At 41.3% G+C, this 14,398-nt stretch overlaps 1 protein-coding gene across 2 annotated transcripts in view; it reads right to left on the bottom strand.

The window, feature by feature from the left end:
* Window positions 1-14,398, bottom strand: part of LOC121571305 (glutamate receptor ionotropic, delta-1-like) — a 515,242-nt gene that overhangs the window by 61,118 nt on the left and 439,726 nt on the right. For both annotated transcript variants that reach the window (XM_045222049.1, XM_041882706.2), the window contains exon 8: window positions 10,954-11,073. In XM_045222049.1, the coding sequence (XP_045077984.1) occupies window positions 10,954-11,073 (120 nt within the window). The remainder of the gene's footprint in view (window positions 1-10,953; window positions 11,074-14,398) is intronic.

Genomic DNA, 14,398 nt, shown 5'->3' with positions numbered 1-14,398 from the left:
CCCACTGGCTCCAGGCCATCTATAAATCACTGCTAGGCAAATCCCCGCCTTTATCTTAGCTCATTGGTCACCATAGCAGCACCCACCCGTAGTCTGCGCTCCAGCAGGTATATCTCACTGGTCATTCCCAAAGCCAACACCTCCTTTGGCCGCCATTCCTTCCAGTTCTCTGCTGCCAATAACTGGAACGAATTGCAAAAATCTCTGAAGCTGGAGACTCTTATCTCCCTCAATAACTTTAAGCATCAGTTGTCAGAGCACCTTACCGATCACTGCACCTGTACACAGCCCATCTGAAATTAGCCCACCCAACTACCTCATCCCTATATTGTTATTTATTTTGCTCTTTTGCACCCCAGTATCTCTATTTGCACATAATCTCTTGCACATCTAGCATTCCAGTGTTAATACTATTGTAATTATTCTGCACTATAGCCTATTTATTGCCTTACCTCCATAACTTGCTACATTTGCACACACTGTATATATATTTTCTGTTGTATTTTTGACTTTATGTTTTTTTACCCCATATGTAACTCTGTGTTGTTTTTATTGCACTGCTTTGCTTTATCTTGGCCAGGTCGCAGTTGTAAATGAGAACCTGTTCTCAACTGGTTTACCTGGTTAAATAAAGGTAAAAAAAAAAAAATAATAATAATAATTGATTGATAAACAACCGTAGCATTATTTTTTTTTTAAAGCTCCAAAACACTCATTGCTGGAATCTTATCTCCTCTAATAGGGCAGAGACAGGCAGACGTGGCGCCTGTCTGTCATTGTAGCCTCCCAAGGGCCCCCACTATTCCATCACTATGTTAAATGGAGATAGAGAATGAGAGAGGGAAGGAATGAGAGAGAAAGGTTACCTCTTGACTTTCCTGCAAAGAATACATCGCTCAGAAAAGAGCCAATGAGAGGCATGGCGTACGGCCATGATGGAGTCATATGTTACCCAAGGGACTTCTCTCTCTTACTTTTTTCTCACTCTCTTCATCTGTTTTTCTTCCTGTCTATTTCTATCTGTGTACGATATTTATTCAGGAGGAATAACATTCACATGAATGGCTTTTAATGAGAAATATAAGTAGGAACTCTAACAAAATCTACTGACTGAATACAAGTTGACACATCAATATGATCAAATTAGAAAACAAGAACTAGAACAACAACATACATCACTCAGCAGCACTGAGCGATAGCTAGAGAAAACTAAGTGTAGCAACCAGGAAATAGTATTTCAGTCTTCATTTGGTTCAGACCCCAATAGTCGCTTCATCTGAGAGCCATCAGGCCAGTGAGAAAATGGGCTTAATGTAGATAAATGTTGATGGAGGGGGGAGTGGGAGATAAAAACAGGGAGGGGAATGGAGGAGAGGTAGGCAAGAGGACCAGAAAAGTGACATGTTAAAAGGAAACTTCACCGCTAGGCACTATTTGGGGTGTTTTTTCTTTCTCCCTACATAATTCTGATTGATGAGAGGGTGTTTCAGACATAATTATGCATCATAGCTGTATTTTAGAATTTTCGTGGCGGGAGAGTTCAACCAATGATGTCATTGGTTGATTGAGCCTACTGTCTGATCAAAAAATGAATGGAGTCATGTTTTGTAGCAATTATTGTGGCCACATTAGCAGCGAGTAGATATGGGGTTCTCCTTGTTCAATAGAGCCATTGGACTTATCTCAACGATGTTCCTATCTGTCAGGACATTGCAGGATATTTGTGTTGACTCATTTTCCCTGGCTTTGTAAAGACTACAGGCTGACAGGATCTCTACTTCCTTGTTCCCACCATCGAAGGCAGGCTTTCCAAAACGGGGGAGGTACTAGTTTACAGGTTCACTGGAGCTTTGTTACCGTGCACTGTCTATCCGAGATTGCGAAATAATTAGCTACAATGGCTGCTTCTGATGAGTCCTCTTTCCAAGAAGAGCTGGACGACAAAACATTTTTTGATGTTCTTTTACATAGGAACATGCAGCCCTATTTATTTGAGCCGGAATACACTGAGGAGGAGTTGAGACAGTGAGAAAAATAATTGTGAGACCAGCAAGCAGTGGCGGCAGTCTACACCAGCTGGACCAGGACTCAGGAGGGCAAATGACAAACAAGTAAATTGTTTTGTTGTCGGTAGCTAGCTAGCAATATACTGTAACCTCTCTTTTTACATGAGGCAGTGTAGTTCAATACAATACAATTTGGTGATCGATTTGGCCATAACGGGGCTTGCTAGTACCACTACAAGCCAAGCTAGCCAAGTTATCTAGCTAGCTAGCTAGCCAGCTGTGTTTCCTATACCTAAAATTTAATGTAGTCTAATGGTTTAGCTAGTTAGCTAAACTGGAGAATTTTATTTGATGATGGCGGAGAGTAAAGGAATGACTTTAGCTTTATGACTCATACAGTATTAGTCTTGGAGTAACTATACATGTGTGTTGTAGCTAGCTAGCTAACGTGTGTCTGTGGGATATATTCTACACAATGATGCTACAGTAGGAATACAGACAGTACACAAATATTGCCCATGAACGTTTTCGTCTTTCTCTCACAGACAATACCAATTGGATACAAAGAAGTTGATGACTGTCAAGAGGATATGTGACAGGTCCCATAACAACAATCTCCCCTGGTATCAAAGTGACTCTGAACACCTCACTGCACCACCCAAACACACAATATGCAAGTATTGTGGAAATGTAGTATTTATTATAAGCGTTAGTAGTTTCTTTTTATTGTACTGTATATATATATATATATATATATATATATATATATATATATATATATACAGTGGGGAGAACAAGTATTTGATACACTGCCGATTTTGCAGGTTTTCCTACTTACAAAGCATGTAGAGGTCTGTAATTTTTATCATAGGTACACATTGTATGATTTTTAAGTAATTAATTTGCATTTTATTTCATGACATAAGTATTTGATACATCAGAAAAGCAGAACTTAATATTTGGTACAGAAACCTTTGTTTGCAATTACAGAGACCATACGTTTCCTGTAGGTCTTGACCAGGTTTGCACACACTGCAGCAGGGATTTTGGCCAACTCCTCCATACAGACCTTCTCCAGATCCTTCAGGTTTCAGGGCTGTTGCTGGGCAATACGGACTTTCAGCTCCCTCCAAAGATGTTCTATTGGGTTCAGGTCTGGAGACTGGCTAGGCCACTCAAGGACCTTGAGATGCTTCTTACGGAGCCACTCCTTAGTTGCCCTGCCTGTGTGTTTCGGGTCGTTGTCATGCTGGAAGACCCAGCCACGACCCATCTTCAAGGCTCTTACTGAGGGAAGGAGGTTGTTGGCCAAGATCTCGCGATACATGGCCCCATCCATCCTCCCCTCAATACGGTGCAGTCATCATGTCCCCTTTGCAGAAAAGCATCCCCAAAGAATGATGTTTCCACCTCCATGCTTCACGGTTGGGATAGGTGTTCTTGGGGTTGTACTCATCCTTCTTCTTCCTCCAAACACGGCGAGTGGAGTTTAGACCAAAAAGCTCTATTTTTGTCTCATCAGACCACATGACCTTCTCCCATTCCTCCTCTGGATCATCCAGATGGTCATTGGCAAACTTCATACGGGCCTGGACATGCGCTGGCTTGAGCAGGGGGACTTTGCGTGCGCTGCAGGATTTTAATCCATGGCGGCGTAGTGTGTTACTAATGGTTTTCTTTGAGACTGTGGTCCCAGCTCTCTTCAGGTCATTGACCAGGTCCTGCCGTGTAGTTCTGGGCTGATCCCTCACATTCCTCATGATCATTGATGCCCCACGAGGTGAGATCTTGCATGGAGCCCCAGACCGAGGGTGATTGACCGTCATCTGAATCTTCTTCCATTGTCTAATAATTGCGCCAACAGTTGTTGCCTTCTCACCAAGCTGCGTGCCTATTGTCCTGTAGCCCATCCCAGCCTTGTGCAGGTCTACAATTTTATCCCTGATGTCCTTACACAGCTATCTGGTCTTGGCCATTGTGGAGAGGTTGGAGTCTGTTTTTATTAAGTGTGTGGACAGGTGTCTTTTATACAGGTAACGAGTTCAAACAGGTGCAGTTAATACAGGTAATGAGTGGAGAACAGGAGGGCTTCTTAAAGAAAAACTAACAGGTCTGTGAGAGCCGGAATTCTTATGGTTGGTAGGTGATCAAATACTTACGTCATGCAATAAAATGCAAATTAATTACTTAAAAATCATACAATGTGATTTTCTGGATTTTTGTTTTAGATTCCGTCTCTCACAGTTGAAGTGTACCTATGATAAAAATTACAGACCACTACATGCTTTGTAAGTAGGAAAACCCCACTGTATATATATATATATATATATATATATATATATATATATATATATATATATTATCATACACAAGGTTGGAATGGGCTACAAGACCATCGCCAAGCAGCTTGGTGAGAGGTTGACAACAGTTGGTGCGATTATTCGCAAATGGAAGAAACACAAAATAACTGTCAATCTCCCTCGGCCTGGGGCTCCATGCAAGATCTCACCTCGTGGAGTTGCAATGATCATGAGAACGGTGAGGAATCAGCCCAGAAATACACGGGAGGATCTTGTCAATGATCTCAAGTCAGCTGTGACCATAGTCACCAAGAAAACAATTGGTAACACACTACGCCGTGGAGGACTAAAATTCTGCAGCGCCCGCAAGGTCCCCCTGCTCAAGAAAGCACATATACAGGGCCGTCTGAAGTTTGCCAATGAACATCTGAATGATTCAGAGGAGAACTGGGTGAAAGTGCTGTGGTCAGATGAGACCAAAATCGACCTCTTTGCCATCAACTCAACTTGCCGTGTTTGGAGGAGGAGGAATGCTGACTATGACCCCAAAAAAACCATCCCCACCGTCAAACATGGAGGTGGAAACATTATGCTTTGTTTTTCTGCTAGGTGGACAGAACAACTTCACCGCATCAAAGGGACGATGGACGGGGCCATGTACCGTCAAAACTTGGGTGAGAACCTCCTTCCCTCAGCCAAGGCATTGAAAATGGGTCATGGATGGGTATTCCAGCATGACAATGACCCAAAACACACGGCCAAGGCAACAAAGGAGTGGCTCAAGAAGAAGCACATTAAGGTCCTGGAGTGGCCTAGCCAGTCTCCTGACCTTAATCCCATAGAAAATCTGTGGAGGGACCTGAAGGTTCGAATTGCCAAACATCAGCCTCGAAACCTTAATGACTTGGAGAAGATCTGCAAAGAGGAGTGGGACAAAATCCCTCCTGAGTTGTGTGCAAACCTGGTGGCCAACTACAAGAAATGTCTGACCTCTGTGATTGCCAACAAGGGTTTTGCCTCCAAGTACTAAGTCATGTTTTGCAGAGGGGTCAAATACGTATTTCCCTCATTAAAATGAAAATCAATTTATAACATTTTTGTCATGCGTTTTTCTGGACTTTTTTATTGTTATTCTGTCTCTCACTGTTCAAATAAACCTACCATTAAAATTATAGACTGATCATGTCTTTGTCAGTGGGCAAACGTACAAAATCAGCAGGGGATCAAATACTTTTTTCCCTCACTGCACACCATCACAACACATTCATTATTTATGTTAAGCAGGTCTAAAGAAACATTATGATATGAAAAAAATAAATAATTAGAAGAACAGAATATGAGTTGGCCAATCAGTATGTTATCTGGCTATGCACCATGCCATAGGATGTAGGCTTGTTCATTTAGCAGACAATATATGCTTATAAGTGCCATTATTTTATATGCTTTTATAGTAAGAAGAATGTAATTTTAGTCAAGAGCGTCTGCTAATGACTAAAATTTAAAAATATATGATTTTATTTTTTCCATTTTGGAGCGAGTGCACATATGAAGTGGCTATGTTGCGCGTAAAAGTGCTAATTTGAAACAGGTCCTATCCGCTAGATATATAGTTATTTGTCAAGTTTAGTTGTGAATGATACAAACCTCATGGGCTGCATGATGTGACTATAGGCTATTGATGATTTGAGAAAGTCGCAAAAAAAGCTTGTGCTCTGTTCCTTGCCTCAGGCTGCACACGCAGTTCTCTCATCAAGTGATCATATTTTCACCCATCAACTAATTTAATCTTGTCTTTACTAATATGTAAAATTAGTTTAGATTTAGAATGGCTCATTATCAAATGGGCAGGAACAGGGGCAGGGGAAAAAATACATGTCATCTGTATGCACTCAAATAGCGACTGGAGGCCACTTTCCCGCCGGTTCGTTTTTCACTCATGCAGGGTAGGCTACTCTGGTTATTTCACTCCACACATCAACCATTGTTTGAGGAGCATGCAGCCTCTCGCTGTGCAACAGGTGATATTCCGCACAAACTCTGTATGCCATGGGCTCTCCAACCTTGTTACTGCAGCTACCCAGTGCTTAATTTCAGAAACCAAGTGAAATCTGTTTGAGAACATCGATAGTAAAATGTTTTCACAACAAAACATTTTTCATTAAACTGTTGACAGCCCCTCTCTCTGTTTGCTTGAGAAAGGAATTAACGAGAGAGGGGAGGAGATGGAAACACACAGTGGTGAGATATTCTGTAGCTAAAGGTAATGGGTCAGCTTAATAATTATGAAAATATTTTACAAATCCCTATTACTAGGCTATTCAAAATCAAATAAAAATTCACTATAATTGTAGGCTAACTCTGAATTTGTTTAATTTTGGCATATAAGCTAGACCAATTATGTACCAAAGACATCTTAAATCAGTTAAATGTCCTCAAAGCGTACTCGACATGCATCTGTACGGACAATATTATTTTCCTGAGCGAGACTATGTTAATCTCACACTCCTCAACAGGAACATATGAACAGGCCATTAAATGGGACAGAGGAGAGGTATATGTTGTTTGTGTCTGTTTTCCCCAGTAAATGGCCATGCTCCAAGAGGAAGGCAGACAGGCACACTGATAATGAACAACAACACTGAATGCATTTGGCATGCCATTAGCTGGCCCTCCAATGCCCTGCCTGGCTGCCTCTAATAATTTCAAGAAAAGAATGCTCCAGTGTTTGTGTGTCTGCTGTATCTATATGTCTGCACATGTTTTTCAGCACAGGTAGTGTGTCTCCATGTGACCATCTGTATAGTATGCATGTCTCGCTTATACTGTGTAGCATGATTGTGTAGTGAATGCACCAATGTGTGTGTGTGTGTGTGTGTGTGTGTGTGTGTGTGTGTGTGTGTGTGTGTGTGTGTGTGTGTGTGTGTGTGTGTGTGTATGTGTGTGTGTGTTTTATTTTCCACAATTGCTAATGGGCATAGTATGATGAATTGTCTTAATAATTCCAGTTAGGTAGTCTAGTGATTAAATCTTCATTACAGTTCCCAGTCACTCCCTGCTCCACATTGATTGCCAGTAAACTAAATTCCTCTTAATTCTGCAGTAACTTTGTGACTGAACCAGGACAGAAGTATCAACAAACAACAACTCTCACAGTGCACACAAACAAAGCATACTATTTGTGGTTATGGTTAGTTCATTTTCACACACACACACACACACTCGCATGTAAGCACGCATGCAGACATGCACACCACAGGCACACATACAAACACGCACAGACACATACACACATGCACAGACACACACACACACACACACACACACACACACACACACACACACACACACACACACACACACACACACACACACACACAATTCCTTGATGTTTTGTCCCCTAATTGATCTCTTGCATCTCTTTAAGCTGGAATAGCTGTGTTTGTCTGACCTTATTAAACCATTTATAAACAGTTTGTAAAGAATTTACTTACCATTTATCATTATTCCTATATTTCTAAATGTCAATATGCAATCTCTAAATAGTAATGTAAAAATTTATAAACACTTTATTTATTAATGATTTATAAGATCATTAATAAGGTGTTTGATCATAGCAGGGGAGAACGATTCCCCCCTCTCATTAAAGCCAAGGAAGTTCAAGGTCGAAAAGTGGTACTGCAGGCATTGTTAGCAAAAAACAGGATCCCACATTATAGTGAATGGAAAAATAGCAATATTTGTGGTCAATCTTCGTGTAATTAAAAAAATGTTTTGAAGACAATCATGGTACCAATAATTGATTTTAATAGACCAGATGTATGTCCTTGAACCGATTATTTTAAAATCGCACACAGAATAAGTTATAGGGATAATTTAGTTGCTAATGGCAGCCTGCAGTACCATGGTCGGCCTTCAACTTGAGTTAGTCAATGAGAGGTGGCAGCGCTGAGCTAGCATGCAATGTCACTTCCTGGAGTAGCTCAACCTGCCCATGTTAAGTCTCTATGAGACGCCATCTTTCCGACTTCAGTGCGCTATTGAGTCTTCACATAGGAATGAATGGTGTCACATGATCGATGGCTTTGTCCATTCATATATAGAGTCATTGGATCATAGTATGTTCACAATTTGTAAATAATAAAAAATATACTACTAATGTACATATAAACTGGTTATAAAGGAGTTATTGTGAACTCATGAGATTATTTATAAGGCATTTTAAATGGTTGATTAATGGATTGACTCACCATTTATATAAATATTTATATAGGTCATGAATGGTATCCTTAAGCAAAAAGGCCCGAGGGGGTGTGGTATACAGCAAATATACCACGGCTGAGGGCTGTTCTTGTGCACAACGCAATGCGGAGTGCCTGGATACAGCCCTTAGCCGTGGTATATTGGTCATATACCCAAAACCCCCGAGGTGCCTTATTGCTATTATAAACTGGTTACCAACGTAATTAGAGCAGTAAAACAAAATGTTTTGTCATACCCGTGGTACAGTGAGGGACAAAAGTATTTGATCCCCTGCTGATTTTGTATGTTTGCCCACTGACAAAGACATGATCAGTCTATAATTTTAATGGTAGGTTTATTTGAACAGTGAGAGACAGAATAACAACAAAAAAATCCAGAAAAACGCATGTCAAAAATGTTATAAATTGATTTGCATTTTAATGAGGGAAATAAGTATTTGACCCCTCTGCAAAACATGATTTAGTACTTGGTGGCAAAACCCTTCTTGGCAATCACAGAGGTCAGACATTTCTTGCAGTTGGCCACCAGGTTTTCAGGAGGGATTTTGTTCCACTCCTCTTTACAGATCTTCTCCAAGTCATTAAGGTTTCGAGGCTGACGTTTGGCAACTCGAACCTTCAGCTCCCTCCACAGATTTTCTATGGGATTAAGGTCTGGAGACTGGCTAGGCCATTCCAGGACCTTAATGTGCTTCTTCTTGAGCCACTCCTTTGTTGCCTTGGCCGTGTGTTTTGGGTCATTGTCATGCTGGAATACCCTTCCACGACCCATTTCAATGCCCTGGCTGAGGGAAGGAGGTTCTCACCCAAGAGTTGACAGTACATGGCCCCATCCATCGTCCCTTTGATGTGGTGAAGTTGTCCTGTCCCCTTAGCAGAAAAACACCCCCAAAGCATAATGTTTCCACGTCCATGTTTGACGGTGGGGATGGTGTTCTTGGGTTCATAGTGAGCATTCCTCCTCCTCCAAACACGGCGAGTTGAGTTGATGGCAAAGAGGTCGATTTTGGTCTCATCTGACCACAACACTTTCACCCAGTTCTTCTCTGAATCATTCAGATGTTCATTGGCAAACTTCAGACAGCCCTGTATATGTGCTTTCTTGAGCAGGGGGACCTTGCGGGCGTTGCAGGATTTCAGTCCTTCACGGCGTAGTGTGTTACCAATTGTTTTCTTGGTGACTATGGTCCCAGCTGCCGTGTAGTTCTGGGCTGATTCCTCACCGTTCTCATGATCATTGCAACTCCACGAGGTGAGATCTTGCATGGAGCACCAGGCCGAGGGAGATTGACAGTTATTTTGTGTTTCTTCCATTAGCGAATAATCGCACCAACTGTTGTCACCTTCTCACCAAGCTGCTTGCAGGTGGTCTCGTAGCCCCTTCCAGTCTTGTGTAGGTCTACAATCTTGTCCCTGACATCCTTGGAGAGCTCTTTGGTCTTGGCCATGGTGGGGAGTTTGGAATCTGATTGATTGCTTCTGTGGACAGGTGTCTTTTATACAAGTAACAAGCTTAGATTAGGAGCACTCCCTTTAAGAGTGTGCTCTAATCTCAGCTCGTTACCTGTATAAAAGACACCTGGGAGCCAGAAATCTTTCTGATTGAGAAGGGGTCAAATACTTATTTCCCTCATTAAAATGCAAATCAATTTATAACATTTTTGACATGCGTTTTTCTCGATTTTGTTGTTGTTATTCTGTCTCTCGCTGTTCAAATAAACCTACCATTCAAATTATAGACTGATCATTTCTTTGTCAGTGGGCAAATGTACAAAATCAGCAGGGGATCAAATACTTTTTTCCCTCACTGTATAAATACGTATATAAATGGTGAGTCAAACCATTAATCAACCATTAAAAAATACCTTACAAATAATCTTATGAGTTGACAATAACTCCTTTATAACTGGTTTATAAGTAAATGAGTAGTACATTATTAATAATTTACAAATTGTGTAAATATAATGATCAAACACCTTAATAATAATTCTTATACATCATTAATAAATAATTTAAAATAGTGTTTATAAATGTGTAAATTACCATTTAGAGACTGCTTATTGACATTTACAAGTGTAGGAACAATGATTCATAAATGTTAAGCAAACACTTTACAAACTGTTTATAAATGGTTTTTAAGGGACCTTAACATAAAGTGTTCCCGACCTCCACCATACTGCCTGCCTGGAGATGGTGAAAGATCTCCAGTAGAGGGCACTCTTCCTCCTGACACTTGACAAGTATTCGCTGACCCAATACACAGTTTGAATACACACTGTGTCCATGATTGCATATGGTCTTGCATGTACGGAAACACAATTTATCAATATAAAAAAAAAGCTGTGAATAAAACAGGATGTCCATTTGTGTTGTTCAACATTGACTCACCCGTTTGACATCTTTCCCAAACGTCTCACTGTAGCTGGTCCCCAGGATCTCAAACTGGACGTGGGAGTTAGAACCTTCTGCACGGAAGTCCATCATTCCTGTTAGCCCGGTGATCCGTCTCTATGGCAACAGCATAATAACAAGCATACTTTAAGTGGTCTCTAATCAATCAATCAAATGTATTTTATAAAGCCCTTTTTACATCAGCAGCTGTCCCAAAGTGCTTTACAGTCACCCAGCCTAAAACAAAACGCAGGTTAGTGTTTTTTGTTATACATCTTGTTTTAGAGGCAGATCTGCAGAGTGGTCACTAGCTGGCACAGACACAAAATCATTTTTGATTTTAATGAATTTTTACAATGTAGTCAATTTTGACTTTGCAGCTGGCCTATCTAAGGGGAAATCGCTCAGTTCGCCTTCAGGACAAGACTCATTACAATAAACGTCAACCTGCGCCTAAAACCCCAAAGAGCAAATAATGCAGAGGCAGAAGCACAGTGGCTAGGAAAAACTCCTTAGAAGGCAGGAACTGAGGAAAGCGCAAAGCTCTAATATGCTTTGAGTGTTCTATAACATGTTCAGCAATCATCTAAATTGATTGCTGAACATGTCTGTGTCCACATTTTAAATAAGTACACTATAACATAACCTACGCATGAGTGCCAACGTAGAAATGCATCCAAATGCTGATGCATCCATATGAGGTGATATGGCCAGGATACTTTATATACACTCATACTGTATGGCTTATACAGTGCATTCGGAACGTATTCAGACCCCTTGACTTTTTCCACATTCTGTTACGTTACAGCCTTATTCTAAAATTGATTAAATAAAAAATTGTCCTCATCAATCTACACACAATACCCCATAATGACAAAGCGAAAACAGGATTTTAGAAATGCTTGCAAATGTATTTAAAAGAAAAAACAGAAATACCTTATTGATATAAGTATTCAGACCCTTTGCTATGAGACTCGAAATTGAGCTCAGGTGCATCTTGTTTCCTTGTTTCCTTGTGCATCCTTGAGATGTATCTACAACTTGATTGGAGTCCAGCTGTGGTAAATTCAATTAATTGGATATGATTTGGAAAGGCACATACTTGTTTATATAAGGTCCAACAGTTGACAGTGCATGTCAGAGCAAAAACCAAGCCATGAGGTGTAAATAATTGTCCGTAGAGCTCCGAGAGGATTGTGTCAAGGCACAGATCTGGAGAAGGGTACCAAAAAATGTCTGCAGCATTGAAGGTCCCCAAGAACACAGTGGCCTCCTTCATTCTTAAATGGAAAAAGTTTGGAACCACCAAGACTCTTCCTAGAGCAGGCCGCCAGGCCAAATTGCGCGTTCGTGGGAGAATGGCCTTGGTCAGGAAGGTCACGAAGAACCCGATGGTCACTCTGACAAAGCGCCAGAGTTCCTCTCTGGAGATAGGATAACCTTCCAGAAGGACAACCATCTCTTTAGTACTCAACCAATCAGGTCTTTATGGTAGAGAGGCCAGACGGAAGCCACTCCTCAGTAAAAGGCACATAACAGCCCACTTAGAGTTTGCCAAAAGGCACCTAAAGGACGCTCAGACCATGAGAAACAAGATTCTCTGGTCTGATGAAACCAAGATTGAACTCTTTGGCCTGAATGCCAAGCATCACGTCTGGAGGAAAACTTGCACCATCCCTATGGTGAAGCATGGTGGTGGCAGCATCATGCTGTGGGATGTTTTTCAGCGGCAGGAACTGGAAGACTAGTCAGGATCGAGGGAAAGATGAACGGAGCAAAGTACAGAGAGATCCTTGATGAAAACCTGCTCCAGAGTACTCAGGACCTCAGGCTGGGGAGAAGGTTCACCTTCCAACAGGACAACAACCCTAAGCACACAGCCAAGACAACACATGGGTGGCTTCGGGACAAGTCTCTGAATGTCCTTGAGTTGCCCAGCCAGAGCCCGGACCTGAACCCAATCGAACATCTCTGGAGAGACCTGTAAATGGCTGTGCAGCAACACTCCCCATCCAACCTGACAGAGCTTGAGAGGATCTACAGAGAAGAATGGGAGAAACTCCCCAAATACAGGTGTGCCAAGCTTGTAGCGTCATACCCAAGAAGACTTGAGGCTGTAATCGCTGCCAAAGATGCTTCAACAAACTACTGAGTAAAGGGTCTGAATACTTATGTAAATGTTTTATTTCATTTTTTATAAATTAGCAAAACATTCTAAAAACCTGTTTTTGCTTTTGTCATTATGGAGTATTTTGTGTAGATTGATGAGAAAAACGAAACATTTTAAAATAAGGCTGTAACGTAACAAAATGTGGAAAAAGTCAAGCGGTCCGAATACTTTACGAATACACTGTATGGTCCAACTAGCTGGACCACCAAGTTTCCCAGCTCAAATTCCATACAGACCATTGATTGTAAGTCAATGACAGGAACAAGTGCTGATAAGAACATCTACTGTAGCAAAAGGGGTGCAAAGCAGGGATGTGCACAGACCCTTCAGGGGGCAGGTGCTCAAAATGAAAAAAGGGCACCCCCCTTTTTAATCTGCTAGTTAACTAGCTCAAGTTATTTTACTGATTGTGATTTAGCTCTCTATTAGAGGGCTTCACGGATCCACCTGTACCCAAATACCCGAGACCCGATCCAGGACCCGAGCGGGTCCGGATCAAAAATTCTAAATAATGTCACGGGTCTGGGTCAGATCTGATTGTCTCGGGTATGTGTAATTGTAATTGACTTGTCCGGAATGGCCCAAACAGATCCGATCACTACAGCTGCAGCTACTCTTGCTTTTCACAAGAGTGTAGCGTGGCGAGTGTAGCTTGTTGTTAGCCAATCATCAATCATCAAAGCGGCAATAGGCTACAGTCATAGAGCCTCCGTGTGTGGCAAAAGTTAGGATATATCTAATCAATGGAATAATTAAAATAACGGAGTTAAAAGGAGAAGAATAGGCTACAACGACCAAACGCCAACAGGTAGGCTGGTACTTAATATTCTGAATGGAGTTGTTGTTATTTGTAACTGTAGGATGAGAAAGCGCATGCACTGCAGCCTCAATTAGCCTAGCTAGTGTAGTGTATTAAGATTATGACTTTGTTAATGGTTTTAAGTGGAACCTGAGAGGATGTTTATTTAGTGTCAGAGGAATTGTTTTAGTGTGACACGCCACATGGGACAGAGAAGTCTGTGTGTTGTAGACAGGGGATTGGACAGTAGAGGGAGCCACCCATATTTTGGGGAAGATTATATATACTGGGTTTAAACGAAGAAGAGGTTAGAGCAGCCATTACAATCTGGGAACCACTGCTCTCCGGGTGATCTGGACACCCGTACACTTATGCTGAAATCTTGTGATATGAATAAACCTTATGATCAAAGTTCAGTATAAGCGGACTCCTTTGTTTATCAGCAATAACTAGCAACATTACTCGACACTACA

The sequence above is a fragment of the Coregonus clupeaformis genome, chromosome 1, assembly GCF_020615455.1.
Source record: "Coregonus clupeaformis isolate EN_2021a chromosome 1, ASM2061545v1, whole genome shotgun sequence".
NCBI classification, from domain to species: Eukaryota; Metazoa; Chordata; class Actinopteri; order Salmoniformes; family Salmonidae; genus Coregonus; species Coregonus clupeaformis.
The sequence above is the reverse complement of the archived record's forward strand: the minus strand, read 5'-3'. Positions and strand labels throughout refer to the sequence as shown.